This window comes from Megalobrama amblycephala, linkage group LG18 (assembly GCF_018812025.1).
Source record: "Megalobrama amblycephala isolate DHTTF-2021 linkage group LG18, ASM1881202v1, whole genome shotgun sequence".
NCBI lineage: Eukaryota > Metazoa > Chordata > Actinopteri > Cypriniformes > Xenocyprididae > Megalobrama > Megalobrama amblycephala.
This window is the reverse complement of record NC_063061.1, coordinates 28,362,776-28,379,117: the sequence shown is the minus strand read 5'-3', so window position 1 is coordinate 28,379,117 and position 16,342 is coordinate 28,362,776. Positions and strand designations below refer to the sequence as shown.

Below are 16,342 nucleotides of genomic sequence, written 5' to 3'. Positions count from 1 at the left end.
AGAAATGACATGCATGGTTGTTGTTGTTCTCACTGGAACTACCTACTGTAGCCAAAAGCTTAATAAAGTGAGTTAGCCATTTCCAAAGCCCATATTTACAAAATATAGATTTTGGGAATCAATACTCTGGTCTCATGAGACCAAATCAATCATTTTGGATCTAACAGCATCCAAAATGATATGGTGTTGCTAGAGGAGGAGTACAGTGAGAAGTGCCTGGTTCCCCACAGTAAAGTTCAGTGGTAGTAAAGCTCTTATATAAGGATGTATAAGTGCTGAAGGGGTGAGGGAGTTGTGCTTTATCAATGCTGTCATGAATTCCCACACCACTGTGCAATTTAATACACAAAAATTGAAACAGAAGGTGTTATTAAACAGGACAGATGTGACAATTTGTCATGAACTTGTACACTCTGTGCCAAGAAGGGTCAGAGCAGTATATTAAAAATTAAGTGCTAGAATATTATACATTTGTTGAATTAAATCTAGGGTGTACTCATTTCTGCAATCCTTAATTTAAACAAAATTGGCTAATTTACTTATGGCTATTAATGACATATATTTCTCAGTTTTTATTATGTATATGTTTAATACATTTTGGTTTTGTCATCTTTCCATGAATTGTATTAATGATCATAAAGAAACTACATCTTTTGTATTTGTTCAGAGGGGGTGTACTCATTTATGCTGTGCACTGTATATATCAGGGCTTTTATTGTTAACTTAACTTTTCTGTTCGTTGAAATGAAGCTAAAATAAAATAAATAATTATAATTTTAGTTATAAAACTTAAACTAAAAGAAAATTAGCCATGTTGACTTGGCAATGAACTGAAATTAAATTAATTTAAAGCACTGAAATGATCAATTGGATATAAATAAAAACTAAAACTGAAATAAAAATAAATTAAAGCTAAATAAAAAAAAATGACAAAAGCACATAATGTAATTACTAAAAATTAAACTAAAATTAAAAATATAAAAATAAAAGCTAATTCAAAATGGTAATAAAAAAAATATATATAACACTATCAGGCAACTTCTGACTTTTTTTTTTAATATGCCTCAGACGGTCAGTTAATGGTTTCTGGGTGTACTGTCTAAGCTTATGACCACTCTTTCTTCATCAATCTGCAGGACTGTGAGGTTCAGAGACAGATCGAGAGGGAGGTGAGGATCAGAGAAGGGGCCTGTAAGCTTTTAGCTGCATGTTCTCAGAGAGATCAGGCTTTGGAGGCTTCCAAGACTCTTCTCACATCCAACAGCCGCATACTGGCCCTCATGACCCAGCTGCAGCGCATGAAGGAAGCCCAGGCCATGCAGAAAGCAGGACGAAGGTATATCACTGACTTACTGGGTTGGGGTATATATATATTGTGAGTTGGAGTAAATAGATAGATAGACAGACAGACAGATATTTGTCACTATTTGTGAAACAGAGCCATTGATCCATCGATTGAATGGTTTTAGGTCATCTGACGGTGGTACTGAGCGATTACCTTGTACTGGAAAAGTAGCCATTTCAGGTGAGGTTACACACACAGAGACTCGCTATATGTATATTTATTTACTCTGATTTGTCAGTTTCTTTTTTTTTTTTCATTTGATTTTGCTTGTCCTCAGATATTCGTATTCCACTCATGTGGAAAGATTCAGAGTATTTCAAAAACAAAGGAGGTGAGTTTGACAAATATATATATACCCACAAAGTCGTTTTGTTGTTATTTTTTCACTAATTTTCTGTCTTTCTGTCCCTCTTTTCTCTCTTCAGAGCTGCACCAGTGTGCCGTGTTCTGTTTGCTGCAGGTGGGCACAGAGATTCACGATACGGATCTCGTAATAGTGGACAGGACGCTCACAGATATCTGTTTCGATGAACCAGTGATATTGTGAGATACTTTTTCCTTTTACTTCCTATTGTTAATCTCCAAAATTAATAATTTGTTGATTTATTTTACACTTTTTTTCTTGTCAAAAATGCCATATAAATTGTCAATATCTTATCATGTTGTATTAAGTAGTTATAATGCTTGATTAGTGTAGTCTTTAAATTCAGTTGTTTCTGACCAAAAAGTAAAAAATAAGTTATAAAAAATGTAATATTTATAAATAGTCAAATATATAATTTTATATATATATCTAAAATAATAAAGTCAAATATCCTCTCAGTCATCATATGTCATGTGTTCATAGCACTGACGTACCTCCAGGCTTTGACCTGCGGGTGGAGCTCTACAGCTGCTGTGTGGAGGAGGAATTCAATGTGGGCTTCTCGTCTCGGAGACTGAGCCGGCTGGGAAGTGCCTCCAGTAAGAAGTTCATGGCATCTTTGGAGACAGCAGCTTCCTGTAGTTCCCACGGTAGTGGAACCGGATTGGGCGAAGGAGGAGTATCACCGGTTCTGCTGCCTGCTCTGTCTGTACGGTGAGGGAGCAGCATATATGCCATTACCTACGAAAATAACTCATATACCACAAAAATACATGACGCTTGGAAAACGTTAAATGTTGAAACAGTCTCACACATGGGCTGCGGCTGCCAAAACCATTATATAAACATAAACAGAAGCATCCGTAGTGAGTGCCAGTATAGACAGACACACCTTGACTTTTTATTTTCTCATCATTCAGTCTGTCTGAGATGAGGGCCAAAAAAGCAAAACAGAGAAAAAGAAAGTGATGGATGGTGACAGAAGTTGAAACCAGTTAAATAACCAGGTGAAGCCTGTCAAGTAGTGTTGTTTTTGGCAGCCTGTTTTAATTTAGTCTAGTCTTTGTGTCAAGCGGTCATTTGAGTTTTTATTAGTTTTAGTCACGTTCATACTCTTTTTAGTCTAGTCAAGTTTCAGTCGACTAAAAGTCTGAGCATTTTAGTCTTATTTTAGTCAGAATTATCCATGACTATTTTCGTCTAGTTTTAGTCGACGAAAACTGATGACATGATTTTAGTCTAATTTTAGTCAATGAAAATTTTATTTTAGTCTCTTTTTAGTAATGCAATTCTATTTAACCCAATCAATATAGTATAGTACCTAGTAGGGGTGTGACGAGACCAGTATCTCACGAGACGAGACGAGACTCGAGATTGAGTTCACGAGACGAGACAAGATGGCGAAATACATGACTAGAAAAAATATTCTGCAGGTGTATTTGAAATGTTTTAACTAATCATTTTGTAATGAATGTCATTTCAGTTCTACTTTCTGAGACTGAATTATCATATGCAGTAAAAGACAACAATACTCAAGTAATGTTAAAGGTTTTGCCACTAACTCAACTGACTGACTTCTCTTCTGTATGATTTCAGTCTCTTCAGATCTTACTGTACATGAATTATGAGCTTCTACAGCTTTTGACCTCCTAACTGAACTCCTCTCCACAATCTGATCACAGAAATAAAAACAGTATAAATAAAAATGGTAACACTTTACAATAAGGTCTCATTTATTAACATTAATGTATTAACCAACATCAACTAACAACAAGCAATATATTTGCTACAGTATTTATTAATCTTTGTTAGTTGATAAAAATAGTCATTCATTGTTAGTTCATGATAGTTCACAGTGCATTAACTAATGTTAACAAATGAAACCTTATTGTTTGTACTAGTAAATAATAAGAAGAGAAAACTGTTATTCATTTTTATGGTAAAACTTTACAATAAGTGCAACCATAATCGCACTCTCTCAATATTCAAAGATCAAATAAGACCAAATTTTTCTTTGATACAGAGCTGAGAGATGGTTACAACTACACTGCCCAGCCTAAAATAGCTTTCATATTGAGAGATAACTTATCTGTATTCATCAGTGAGCCGCTTTCAAAATGCGGGGTATTGAAATCACGTTTGAATGCGCGCGCGCGTTTACTTTCACTTTTAAACGGTCGCGCGTACTCTGTAAATATGGAGCGGCGGCGACCGTTATCCAACTGAATTAAATGTTTTTTTATTTAAATACAAAGCAAAACGACAGTGGAGGCAAAATGTAAATGTAGCGGTGGCATATTCTTTCCTAATCATCCTAACACTCTGTCATGGCAACATCACGAGACTACTTTTCGCCTCGACGAGAAATCTCGTCACAGTTTAGTCTCGCGAGATCTCGTGCCACGAGTTTAGTTTCGTCTATAGTAGTATAGACGAAACTAAAATTTTCTTTTAGCCAAACCCATTTCAAACAAGGTTATCTTATTATATTGTTACCTTATAGATAATACCTTGTAATGCCTTGAGATGTCTCTTAAAGTAAAGACTCATAACTCCAAAACTGTAGCAAGGAGAGTCAAAGGTAGGTATCGTTTGATAACACTTTTTAATTTTTTAGAAAATATAAATTACATTACATTTGGACATTTTCATGCTGAAGAACTGCTGATAAAAGACAAAAAACTAAATGTTTTCTTTTTATAATTTTTCATTTTTTTTATTTGACATGAAATAACTCAGGAAGGAAATAGGATCAGAGAAAAATATTTTTTGGAGATGCTCTCCTACATGTGAGGTGCATCTGGTTCAAATTTTGTGGCGATAAAGTGTTATTCATTTTTTCGCAGCTAGATGGCGCCCATGGGCGGTAAACCTTAGAGGCACATCTCAGCACTCGTTGGGAGTTTTTCGAAATGGTTAGATGCATTAAAAAGCTGAGTTTCTAAGCTTTAAGATGATATTTTGTGTTATTCCACGTTGGAAAACGAACATGGATGGGTCCGGGATCATTGGATACACACTGCATCCCGGAAAGATGAGAGACATGTTTTTAGCCAAGTATGTTAAATCATTCCATGAGATATATTGTGATCAACGCAATATATTATGTTGATTTTGGATTCATTTTAATCGTGAGAATCTGATTTAAATAATGATGTGCATTTTCTATGACCTGTGCATTTTTCATTAAGTTATGACCACGTGAAATCTACATATCGGTCCCTTTCTCTATGTCACTGCGTCTGCGCAGTGCGACCTGATGCATGCAGCCCCTCATAGATATATCTATGGCAGCCCCTGAAGTGAGACACAGGAAACAGAAATACTGCAAAATAATAATAATAACGCGACTAAACGCGACGAAATAACGTTATAACATTTCGTCTCGTCTCGTTTTGGTTAATGAAAATGAAGAGACATTTTAGCATAGTTTTTATTTTGTAATCCACATTTAGTCTCGTTTTTATTCGTCAACAATCGACGTCACTTTCCCGCCGGAACGCGCTCCCTCAGCTGGACTGAGTGGCAAAAGAACCTGCTGCGTGACTGGATTTAATAGGGGAAACTGCGAAAACGCGAAAGGTTGGACTCGAAAGTGTTTCCATGGATGTTGACATGCAGCCAGGATTAGTGTTTCCTGACATTTATATGTGCCTGATTTTGACGCCGGGGAAACACATAAAGCAAATCTGCCTGTGAATATTTTATATAACTACAATATCGGTAGGTTTAAATCCGCGCAATCACTTATCAATGTTATATATCGTCATGCTGTCCAGCCCAAAACATATATAGTTTTATAGTATAGTTTTTGTCAGTGTTTATTTTAAAACACACAATTAGGCAGAATATAAGATGGAAAATATTTAATTGATGATTTGTCAACATAATATATAACAATACAATATATACGGTATGATTTACCTCAAAATCCAACAATTTGACACAAAATGATAACTAAAACATGTTTCTCTGCATGAGTCGAGCTGTTTCTGTGAATTGCAGTGATCCATTTTCTTCTTTTTTTCTGTAGCTTTCGGCAGTTTTTAAATATATAACCTCAGGTTTTGTGTCAAAGCTATTTGTACAGTCAATCGCAAAGCTCTTTCCCGTTTTGGATGTGTTTTGTGTGTTTTTCGAGGCATTCACGAAAACCAATGCTGTCGCTCAGTCTTTTGCCACTTAAGTTAGCGGGCGTGACTGCAGCATAACGGTCGACGGTGACGTCACGTGCATACCCTATACATTTAAAGGCGCTCTAAGCGATTTGACGCGTTTTTAGGCCCAATTTTTTTTTTGTCACATACCGCAAACAGAGAGGGAGTAAAATCTTTGCGTGGCAGGGAGAGCTGCCACTGGACCTGCCACGGTTATATGCGCCTGCCACTGGACCTGCCACGGCTATATGAGCCTGCCAATGGACCTGCCACGGTTATGTGCGCCTGCCTCGGGACCTGCCACGGCTATATGAGCCTGCCAATGGACCTGCCACGGTTATGTGCGCCTGCTTCGAGACCTGCCACGGCTATATGAGCCTGCCAATGGACCTGCCGCGGTTATGTGCGCCTGCCTCGGGACCTGCCACGGCTATATGCGCCTGCCAATGGACCTGCCACGGTTATGTGCGCCTGCTTCGAGACCTGCCACGGCTATATGAGCCTGCCAATGGACCTGCCGCGGTTATGTGCGCCTGCCTCGGGACCTGCCACGGCTATATGCGCCTGCCACTGGACCTGCCACGGTTATGCGCGCCTGCCCCGCGACCTGCCACGGTTATATGCGCCTGCCTCGGGACCTGCCACGGCTATATGCGCCTGCCTCGGGACCTGCCACGGTTATATGCGCCTGCCTCGGGACCTGCCACGGTTATGCGCGCCTGCCCCGCGACCTGCCACGGTTATATGCGCCTGCCCCGCGACCTGCCACAGATATATATGGCAAGCCACAGATATACGCGCCCCTGTCACTCGAACCGTCACAGCTGTATGCATCTGCCTTGCGCCTCTCACTCGTATAGCCTACCACCGTATACCTGTCACGTGACCCGTTACAATTATTTTTTTAAGTAACTACTTCGTAATAAAAGATGACTTGGAAAACAAGTTCTTATTTTAAAGGCCTATTTTGTTATTAAAATCTAACAATGTTTAGTCAAGATTTGACAATACATTTCAATGTAAATTATGACATTGTTACCTATTTTGTGAGGCCAGGTTCATTAATCTGAAATACACAATGAATGTAGCTTTGCAACCAAGTTATACAACAGTAACCTACAATAATAATAATAATAATAAAATTACACAAAAATGCAATACATGTATATAAAAAGAATGTTTATTAGGGTTTCGGTATTTCACCAACAATTTGTTGTGATAAAACTTCCAAAAAGTGCCCTATTGCAATTTGCATGCATTTCTAAGATTAGAAATAAGTGTTATTTACATACATATTATAAATATATTGCTATATATGTATAAATATTTACAGTGCTGGTCAAAAGTTTAGACGAATTGCTATTTGTAATGTTTTTGAAATAAGTATTTTATGCCCATTAAGCCTGCATTTATTTAATCAAAAATTCAGAAAAAACTACTATTGTCAAATATTATTACAACTTAAAATAATGGTTGGAGTAATAATGGGTATATATATATATAACCTCAAATAGTGCAATCCTGCTCTTATTTATGCTTTCATGTGTCAATCGCAGTGTCTGGTGGTAGCTGTAAACAGTGAGAGATCTTGTGGCAGGCGCGACGCTAGTAGAAGCCATGAGACGCGCTCCATTATGGACAAAAAGAGCGAATGCAATATGAGTTAAGATGATAAATATTGCAATCCTGCGCTTATTTATGTATCCGTTTGCTTTCATGCATTAATCGGAGTGTTTGGTAGCTGTAAACAGTGAGAGATCTTGAGGCAGGCGCGACGCTAAGCTGTGGCAGGCGCGACGCTAGTAGGAGCCACGAGACGCGCTCCATTATGGACAAAAAGAGCGAATGAAATATGAGTTAAGATGATAAATAGTGCAATCCTGCTCTTATTTATCTATCCGTTTGCTTTCATGTGTCAATCGGCGTGTTTGGTAGCTGTAAACAGTGAGAGATCTTGAGGCAGGCGCGACACTTAGTAAGAGCAACGCGACGCACTCCTTTATGGGCAAAAAGAGCGAATAAAATATAAGTTAAAATGATAAGTAGGTACATAAGAGCAGGATTGTAGGTACATTGGCAGGTCCCGAGGCAGGCGCATATAACCGTGGCAGGTCGCGGAGCAGGCGCGCATAACCGTGGCAGGTCCCGAGGCAGGCGTGCATAACCGTGGCAGGTCCCGAGGCAGGCGCATATAACGGTGGCAGGTCCCGAGGCAGGCGCGCATAACCGTGGCAGGTCCCGAGGCAGGCGCATATAACCGTGGCAGGTCCCGAGGCAGGCGCATATAACAGTGGCAGGTCGCGGGGCAGGCGCGCATAACCGTGGCAGGTCCCGAGGCAGGCGCATATAACCGTGGCAGGTCCAGTGGCAGCTCCCCCTGCCACGCAAAGATTTTACTCCTACTGCGCAAACATCTCCTCACTATGCGCTAGCTGCCTGTCCCCTGAATGCAATGTAAAAAAAACGCGGTCTCTGTAGTCGCCACAAGCTCCGAAAACTGCAATAAAAACAAACTGGTGCAGCCTGGACCACTTAACATAATAAACACTAGGGCTGTGCTCAGAATATCGATACAACGATACATCGTCATGAACTCCTGACGATGCGCGTATCGATACAGCAGCTGCCGTATCGAGTCTGTCTTGCTTTTAAATCTAGCCAATCACGTGATGTCAATTGACGCTAGCAAGCAATGCAAGCAGACATTCACGTTTCTGTGAGCTTTCATTCGTAAATAATCAGCTGTTTTGTCGCGAATGTGAACAGGAAATGCGCTCTCGAACGGAGAAACACGCGATCTCCAAGTCATCGATCAAAGCGTGCTAAGGTCGGTGGATGGTATATAAATCATGCCTGAACGTTAGCGTTTGTCAATCAAGCCAAACAGTCCATTTAGAAACCGAGAAATTTGGAGGCCGATCTCTCAGGTTGACGCGCGAGCTGGCTTGACTTAAGTTTTCGTGAGGATATAGTTTATGGACTGTTTTGATTTCGGTAATTACATCTAGAAAGGTAAAAGCAGTGATGACATATATAATAGAGATATCTGAAAGTGAAACGAAAGTGATATTGGCCTCGTCCAGTAGGGAAGAAGGCACGAGAGGAGACCTGCGCATTTAATTGGTATGTGTATACTGTAATACTGCATTTACAATGCTTATAAGTGGCGTGCACTTTGATCGTGAAATTGAAAGTGCCTTTTGCGGTCACATCGCATCATTTAAATCTTGTTAACATTAGTTAATAATGCACTGTAAACCAACATGAACAAACAATCAACAACTGTATTTTTTTAATAACTAACATTAACAAAGATGAACTAATACAGTATGTATTGCTCATGGTTAGTTCATGTTAATACATTATCTGATGTTTAATAAATGAACCTTATTGTTAAGTGTGTATTGTAAACTCATGTAGCCCATATTTTGTAGACCACGTTAATAAAAAAAAATGTTGTTCTAGAACATATTTTGAGTTGATATCCAAAAAAATCATTTTTACAGATGGAAAAAAAAAAACAGGCAGTATAGACATTATTATAATATTATAGCCAATATAATTAACCAACTTAGTTTTCTTACAGTCAACTTACTGTTGCAAGTGAAATTAGTCATTGAGCTTTGTTGATATGCTTCAGTGTCACTATAATTGTCAATTCAGTTACTAAGGGAGTGACTTTAAAAGCAAGCTTTTAAAAGAAGCTTTTTTGTGACAATTTTTTTATATTTAATTTAAATCATTGTTTTTTTTTAATGACAAAACAAAATAGTTTTTCAGTTATCACGACTGTTATAACACTGGTTATTCAATAAACACATATTACTGTTACTAAACTCTGCTCAAAATAAATTTAAATTCTAAATTGAACCATATCGTGATACGTATCGTGGCTTTAGTATCGTGATGCGTATCGTATCGTGACATTGTTGGTGATACACAGCCCTAATAAACACGCTCCAGCCAATAACCGACAAGCAGCGTCAATACGCAAGATACTTACATTTTAAATGCGCGTTCATGACTGTTTCAGGAAGCACGGAGGGGAGGGCCAGGAGGAGGAGGGGGGAGGGCCTAGCTAGTTCAACTAAAGTTACAGGAGATCGATTGCTGTAATTAGAGTAGGCTATCATTAGTTTTGTCCTGCTAATTATTATTTTATACCCATAAAAATAATAAGTAACTGCCAGATAACGATCACCTGCTTTTTCCCGACATGGTTAACATTAGGTGTGTTATCTTAACTAATAACATTTATTAATTAGCTTATAACGCCCACATTTAATGTTACAGAAAAAAGTTCAGTGATCCGTCAGATCCTGTAGGTCGGTTAGTACAGTTTACTGCTGAACAACTCATTTTGTTGGTGTTAACAAAGAAATTGAAAATTAATAGTTAGTTATACATCTTCAATCTCCCTTGAAGCTCCGACAGTCCTCAGACAAGCTGTCAATCAACTGCGAATCATGACAACACGCACCGTTTTTATAGCATCAAATTGCTAGCTAAAATCTAAATTATCACAAAAACGAACAATTGAATATATATCACCGTGATAACAACTACCTTAAATGACCAAAACCATCTTTCAGAAAGTTTTATTTGAAGCAGAATTTATTAAGTTTTCACTGAAGTCTCATTCGACTGCATTGAGAGGGCGGGGTTTATGACCTGTACTACATCCAGCCACCAGTGGGCGATCAAAGAGCCCGCAGCTTCACTTTTCAGGATGTATGAGACACACCCGAATTTTAGTCATCGTCACATGACCAGCACTTACGTTGCGTCTCATCTCGTTTTCGTCATGTGATAAAGGTTCGTTGACGACGATATTTAGTCAGTTTTCGTTGACGAAAGCAACACTACTGTCAAGAACATGTCTGGGTCATTTTTTTCCAAAACATCTTTTGTATTTCAAGATTTTTTTTTACATTATTTTTAATCATTAAAAATTATATGTGTGACACTATTTTCATGAGATTAAAGCACCACTTAAAATAATTGATCTATTTTCATTCTTATTATTTCATCATTTTAATGGTATTTATACATCATATTATTTAAATTTATTTTACTGTCTTTTTTTAAAAGTTTTTATTACTTTACAGAATCGTCAATGACCTTAATGGAAATTACAAACAAACTTAAAAATGAAATATCTGGGGCCATTAAGAATTTGGGTGGACAGATGTGCTTCCTTGTCATGAAAATAATTTTTAAAAATCTTAATGGTGCAAAACTCAAAATTAAATTTAAGTAAAATTAATTTACTTTTTTTTCCTTTGAATTTTAGGGTGAAATATGATCTGGATGTTTTCTTGGTAACACTTTTAAATAAGGTTCATTAGTTAACATTAGTTAACTACATTAGTTAACATGAACTGCACTTCTACAGCATTCAGTAATCTTTGTTAATGTTCATTTCAACATTTCCCTAGTGAAAAAATAGTATACGTATAAGCACAATTTATTTCTATGTACTTTAGTATAACTAAATGTGTTTGTGGCATGCTATAAATTGGTATACTTAAAGTCTGCTAAATTGGAACAATTTATTTTCTACTAATTGCATTTTAGTTGTCCAAAAGCAGTGCTGAAGTTTAACTAAAGTTGTATTTAATATACTTGTTTGTGCTAAAGTGGAACTATTCCAAGTATACTTTAGTACAATTTAAATATACTCTTGTATTTAAGTTTTAAAATGCAGAATTCACTCAGAATAAACTTTGGTGATGTTACAATTGCAGTTGAATTACACTGTAAGAGTGTTGAACATAGATTAATATTGTACTGATAACAAACTTTTAGTGATTTTAAAACGCATTGCAATGGCATTCCAAGTACACTTGAAGTTTGCTAATGGCATCATTATAGTGTGCTTCAAATAGGCTACAATAAAGTAATCTTTATAAATAAAGTCACAGCTTAAGAATTTTTTACAGACACCTCAGTATATCAGTATATCATAACTTGTCAGTGAAACAATGGGAACAGATGTATATGTATATTGAATGTAGGAACCAGTACAGGCTGGATTTGAACTCGAGTCTCTGTCGCACAAGAGCACTTTGTTTACCTGTTGCACCTGTTGCAAGAATGTTTTGCTACCCTTTTACTTGACATGATCTGTCATTAACACAGCATGAAGCAATTACATAAACTGGCATAATATTAGTTTTATTCTTGTCCGGGTATGTTCGTTCGTTGGTGGAAGAATGTGACTGACGTGCACTGCAGAACTGCTTGTTTTTCAGTGCGTGCGGATGGAATAAAACTATCTGTAACATTTCTCTGCCAATTGTCTCTGTGCGCTTTAACTCTCAATGCACCACAACTGCACCTGACTTAAAACGCCAATGAATTGACGGTCTCGCATTACACTGCGGATTTAAATGTGACGCATAAATTGTTTGACCTTTTAACTTTTTGTGTAAGTTTTGAGGACTGGTCAGCATCAGTTTAATAATTCATTTAATAATTCATTTAATAAATATTTGGACAGCCCAAAGTGGTATAAAAATATAAATACTATTTTTACAGTCAACAAGTCATATAATCATAACAGGTCAAAAGAGGATTCCACAAAAATAAATGACTGAAGTAGTACTTAAATAAATATTTAATATTGCTCACTGTTACATTGAGCTGTAGGGAAAAGTTTGAAAATTCTGCCTTTATAGCTGTTAGCAGAAACAAATTATATGTTTCAGTTCATACCTCACATTTTCTTTGGTTTGCACAAAAAGAAAGTCACATCTAAAAAAAACATCATCATCTAAAAATAATTAAATTGTTCTCAGATTTGAAATACATGGTGAGATTTTTGTCTTTAGCTACAATGAATTTCTGGACTCTAAAGTTTTCCCTCTGACAAATGTGCCAAAATCTGCAACACAAATATGACTTTTGCTATGGATTTTCGTAAGAGTTTCCGAGTTAGGTGCATGACGGTGAGAAAACATGTCAAAGGCAATGGATGCAGAGTCTGCCCTAGTGAAAAAAACCTACCAAAATGCATTTAAAATAGGCCTACATTTATTTCATACTAACTACAAACTCATTAATATATTTTTATTTACTGACATAAATATAATTCAACTTTATTTGCTGTTCTTCTTTATTGCACAATGCATATTTCTTAATATTAAGCCTAAAATGTGTTTAATATCACTATTAGTAAGGATAGTATGATCACTGTATTATTTCAGTGCAAGATATTTAAAGTGTACCTAACTGCAATAGTTTCACTTTAGCACAATCAGAAAGTACATCTTTAGTTGGACCTCAACACAAAAATACTTTTAAAGCAGACTTTAAGTACACCAATTTAGTATACTAAACTTTACAATTACAATTGCAGGGTATTTATATTAAGTACATAAATATGTCAATGCATTTGTAGTACACTTAGCATAAAATAAATGTATTTCAAATACATTTTAGCATATTTATTTTTCACTAGGGTTACTAATACATTATTAAAAGTTTTGTTAACATAAGTTAATGCACTGTGAAGTAACATGATCAAACAATGAACAAATGTATTTTCATTAACTAACTTTAACAAAGATTAGTAAATTAAATAATAAATGTATTGCTCATGGTTAGTTTGTGTTAGTTAATACATTAGGTTTTTTTATTGCTTTAGTGCAATTTTCATAAGCAATTGGTAATTTTTCAAAACTCTTAGTACTAATATCACAACAGATCATCAAAAGTGCACTTTTTTTCAAACATTTCAGCATATTTTCAGTTGTGTTAGTACAATACACAAAATCACAAAGTATCATTTTCACTATGCAAAATAAGTGTTTTGTCTATTTAAATGTTTATTAATTCACAGTAACTGCATTTCATAATGCTATTAATATCAAACTTTTGATTTGCATCTCTTCTCGTTCAGTTTAATACATTTGTCTATTATTTAATCCAACTGAACTTAAAGGTTAATCAATTAATCATTTGGTACATCTATAGATTTCTATATATATTGATTCTATAGACATAGTTTCTATAGAACTTGTTTTCCGATATGGATAACCAAATGTAATGAACTTTTTTTTTTTACATTATAAGCAATTTATCTGATGATCTAAATTTTTAAAGTGTGTGTGTTTGTGTGTGGGGGGTGTGTGGGTGTGACCTTGTTTGTTTTTTGTTTTGTTTTGGTTCCTATGAGGAAAGCAGCTTTTAAATCATACAAAATTATTAATAATTTTTTATAAAATGTAAAAATGCAGAAAGTTTTCTGTGATGGATAGGTTTAGGGGTAGAGTATAGATTATACAGTTTATACAGTATAAATATCATTATGTCCATAGAATGTCCCCATAAAACATGGAAACCCAATGCGTGTGTGTGTGTGTGTGTGTGTGTGTGTGTGTGTGTGTGTGTGTGTGTGTGTGTGTGTGTGTGTGTGTGTGTGTGTGTGTGTGAGAGAGAGAGAGAGAGAGAAAGAAAGAGAGAGACGGGGATTTGAAATTTGTGAACACAGAGCAGGATAGAGTACAAGGGGGAAAAACAGACTGAATAACATCATGTTGATCAGAAGAAGGGAGATATTTAAAATTATTATTATTATTTATTATGTAAACAGGCATTACCATGGTAGAGAATGCCACACTACTGTAACTCACCCTTCATCTGTAAAGATCAACTACAGTATAGATTCAGTCATATGGTACAGTGAGAACATTTACTGTATTGGCAACAAACTCTGTTCTGGCACAAAACCTCATGACTGTGTCATACTTCACATCTTTTGATAACACACTGACTAGATACTATTACAAACATTATGGATTTTATGTCAATTATGTAATTTAGGTAATGCAAGTGTATTTTCTAATTGTGGCATCTGTAGCCTCTGTAAATATTTCAGCATCAAGGGTGATTTGAAACATGTATCTTGCATTGTTTGCTATGGAATGAACTGATTGTTAAAATTACTAAACTGAAAGAAGATCATACTGTTGTGTTTCAGTGATTAAACCAAATGTGCTCATTGCATATCACAACGATCTTGTGTTTTGAAACAGTGATTATGTAGAATGAAACTTGTACAACTAGAATGAAAGTATGAGATCAAGTTTTGAAAGAATTATGTCCTGGGTTACAAGTGTGATCAGTTTAGAGTTTTGTACAAAGAGTTTTGAAAACACTTTTCACAAAATTTTGACATTTGGGCTTTAACCTGTAGTAAACCAACTTAGGTTCTGTGTTTCCTACGGTGGTTTCGTCTCGATCAGACTAACAGTTTCCAAGATATTCGCAAAACTTTAAGCGCTAAATCACAACGTAGCACAAACCATATGGCGAAACTTACCATGTTTGGTATTGTTGGACTCGGCAAGGATTCAGGAGTCTAAAGACATGACTCCCAGGAAAATAAGTCGCCCACATTCAAAGTTGTATATATTTTAATCTAAAACCATTAAAAACACAAGTTTTTAAAAGTTTTTTCACAATTATAGCACCACATATTGTCCGATCTACACAAAAATTGGCGTGCTTCTTTGGAGTCATATGCTGCATGTGCTCACCTAATTTCGTGAAGTTCTGAGGGGTTTTTTTAGGTTTCCAAAGGGTAAAGTTAAACTTTTTTTTTTTTTGATAATTATTGATCGAGAGAGTCCATAGAATTAACCTACACTGGTTTTGTTCCGATAAGGTGAAAAACCTAGGACTAGTTCGCAAAAGTAGGTTTTTCACATATTTGCGAATAATTAATGAACGATTTGATTGACATCATTTGTTCTTGAGGCAAAGTTGTTCAGCATGAGGAGATCTATTAAATGATATGCATATTTTGTGGATACTGAAAAAACCCGTTGGCGCCAACTTGTGGCCGATTTCTTTCAAAATTCTTATAGACCTCTAGGTCCATGAGTCGAACATGCCCACCAAGTTTCATTCTGATCGACCTCCGTTAACCTTGTCTAATAGGTGCTCAAACTTCATTGGCCAATGGCAGCCATGTTTTTTGAGATACGCCAATGTCCTCATATACCGTCATGCTCCCTTGGACCAAGACACTGCATGCCAAATTTGAACTCAATTGGACTAACGGTTGCTAAGTTACAGCTCTTTATATGTTTTTTTCAATTTATAGCGCCCCCTAGTGTCCAATCGACAATTTTTTTTATTGTGACCAAAGATTGGGCCCGTACACGTGTACTGAGTTTGGTGCAAATATCTCATTTCGTTCTCGAGTTATAGCCATTTTAGTAAAAGTGGCTCTGCCTTTAATGTACGTTTTTTTTTGATAACTTTTGATATGCAGACACCAGAGAATATTTCTGCACTGGTTTGGTTCAGATCAGGCGAAAAACCTAGGACTTCGCAAAAGTAGGTTTTGTACAAAATTCTAAATAGTGGAAAAATTTGCATAACGGAAATGAAGGATTCCTTGATATAAGACACTTGATTCTAGGACAAACGGTTTAGGAGTTATTAGCGATTTACTACTTTTGATTG

The 16,342-nt window shown here is 36.3% G+C and overlaps 1 protein-coding gene across 3 annotated transcripts in view; it reads left to right on the top strand.

The window, feature by feature from the left end:
* The window catches only part of rtknb (rhotekin b), an 86,149-nt gene that overhangs the window by 5,210 nt on the left and 64,597 nt on the right, over positions 1 to 16,342 (top strand). For all 3 annotated transcript variants that reach the window (XM_048165126.1, XM_048165127.1, XM_048165128.1), the window contains exons 2-6: positions 1,137 to 1,336; positions 1,470 to 1,525; positions 1,623 to 1,676; positions 1,771 to 1,888; positions 2,193 to 2,423. In XM_048165126.1, coding sequence (XP_048021083.1) covers positions 1,137 to 1,336; positions 1,470 to 1,525; positions 1,623 to 1,676; positions 1,771 to 1,888; positions 2,193 to 2,423 — 659 coding nt within the window. The remainder of the gene's footprint in view (positions 1 to 1,136; positions 1,337 to 1,469; positions 1,526 to 1,622; positions 1,677 to 1,770; positions 1,889 to 2,192; positions 2,424 to 16,342) is intronic.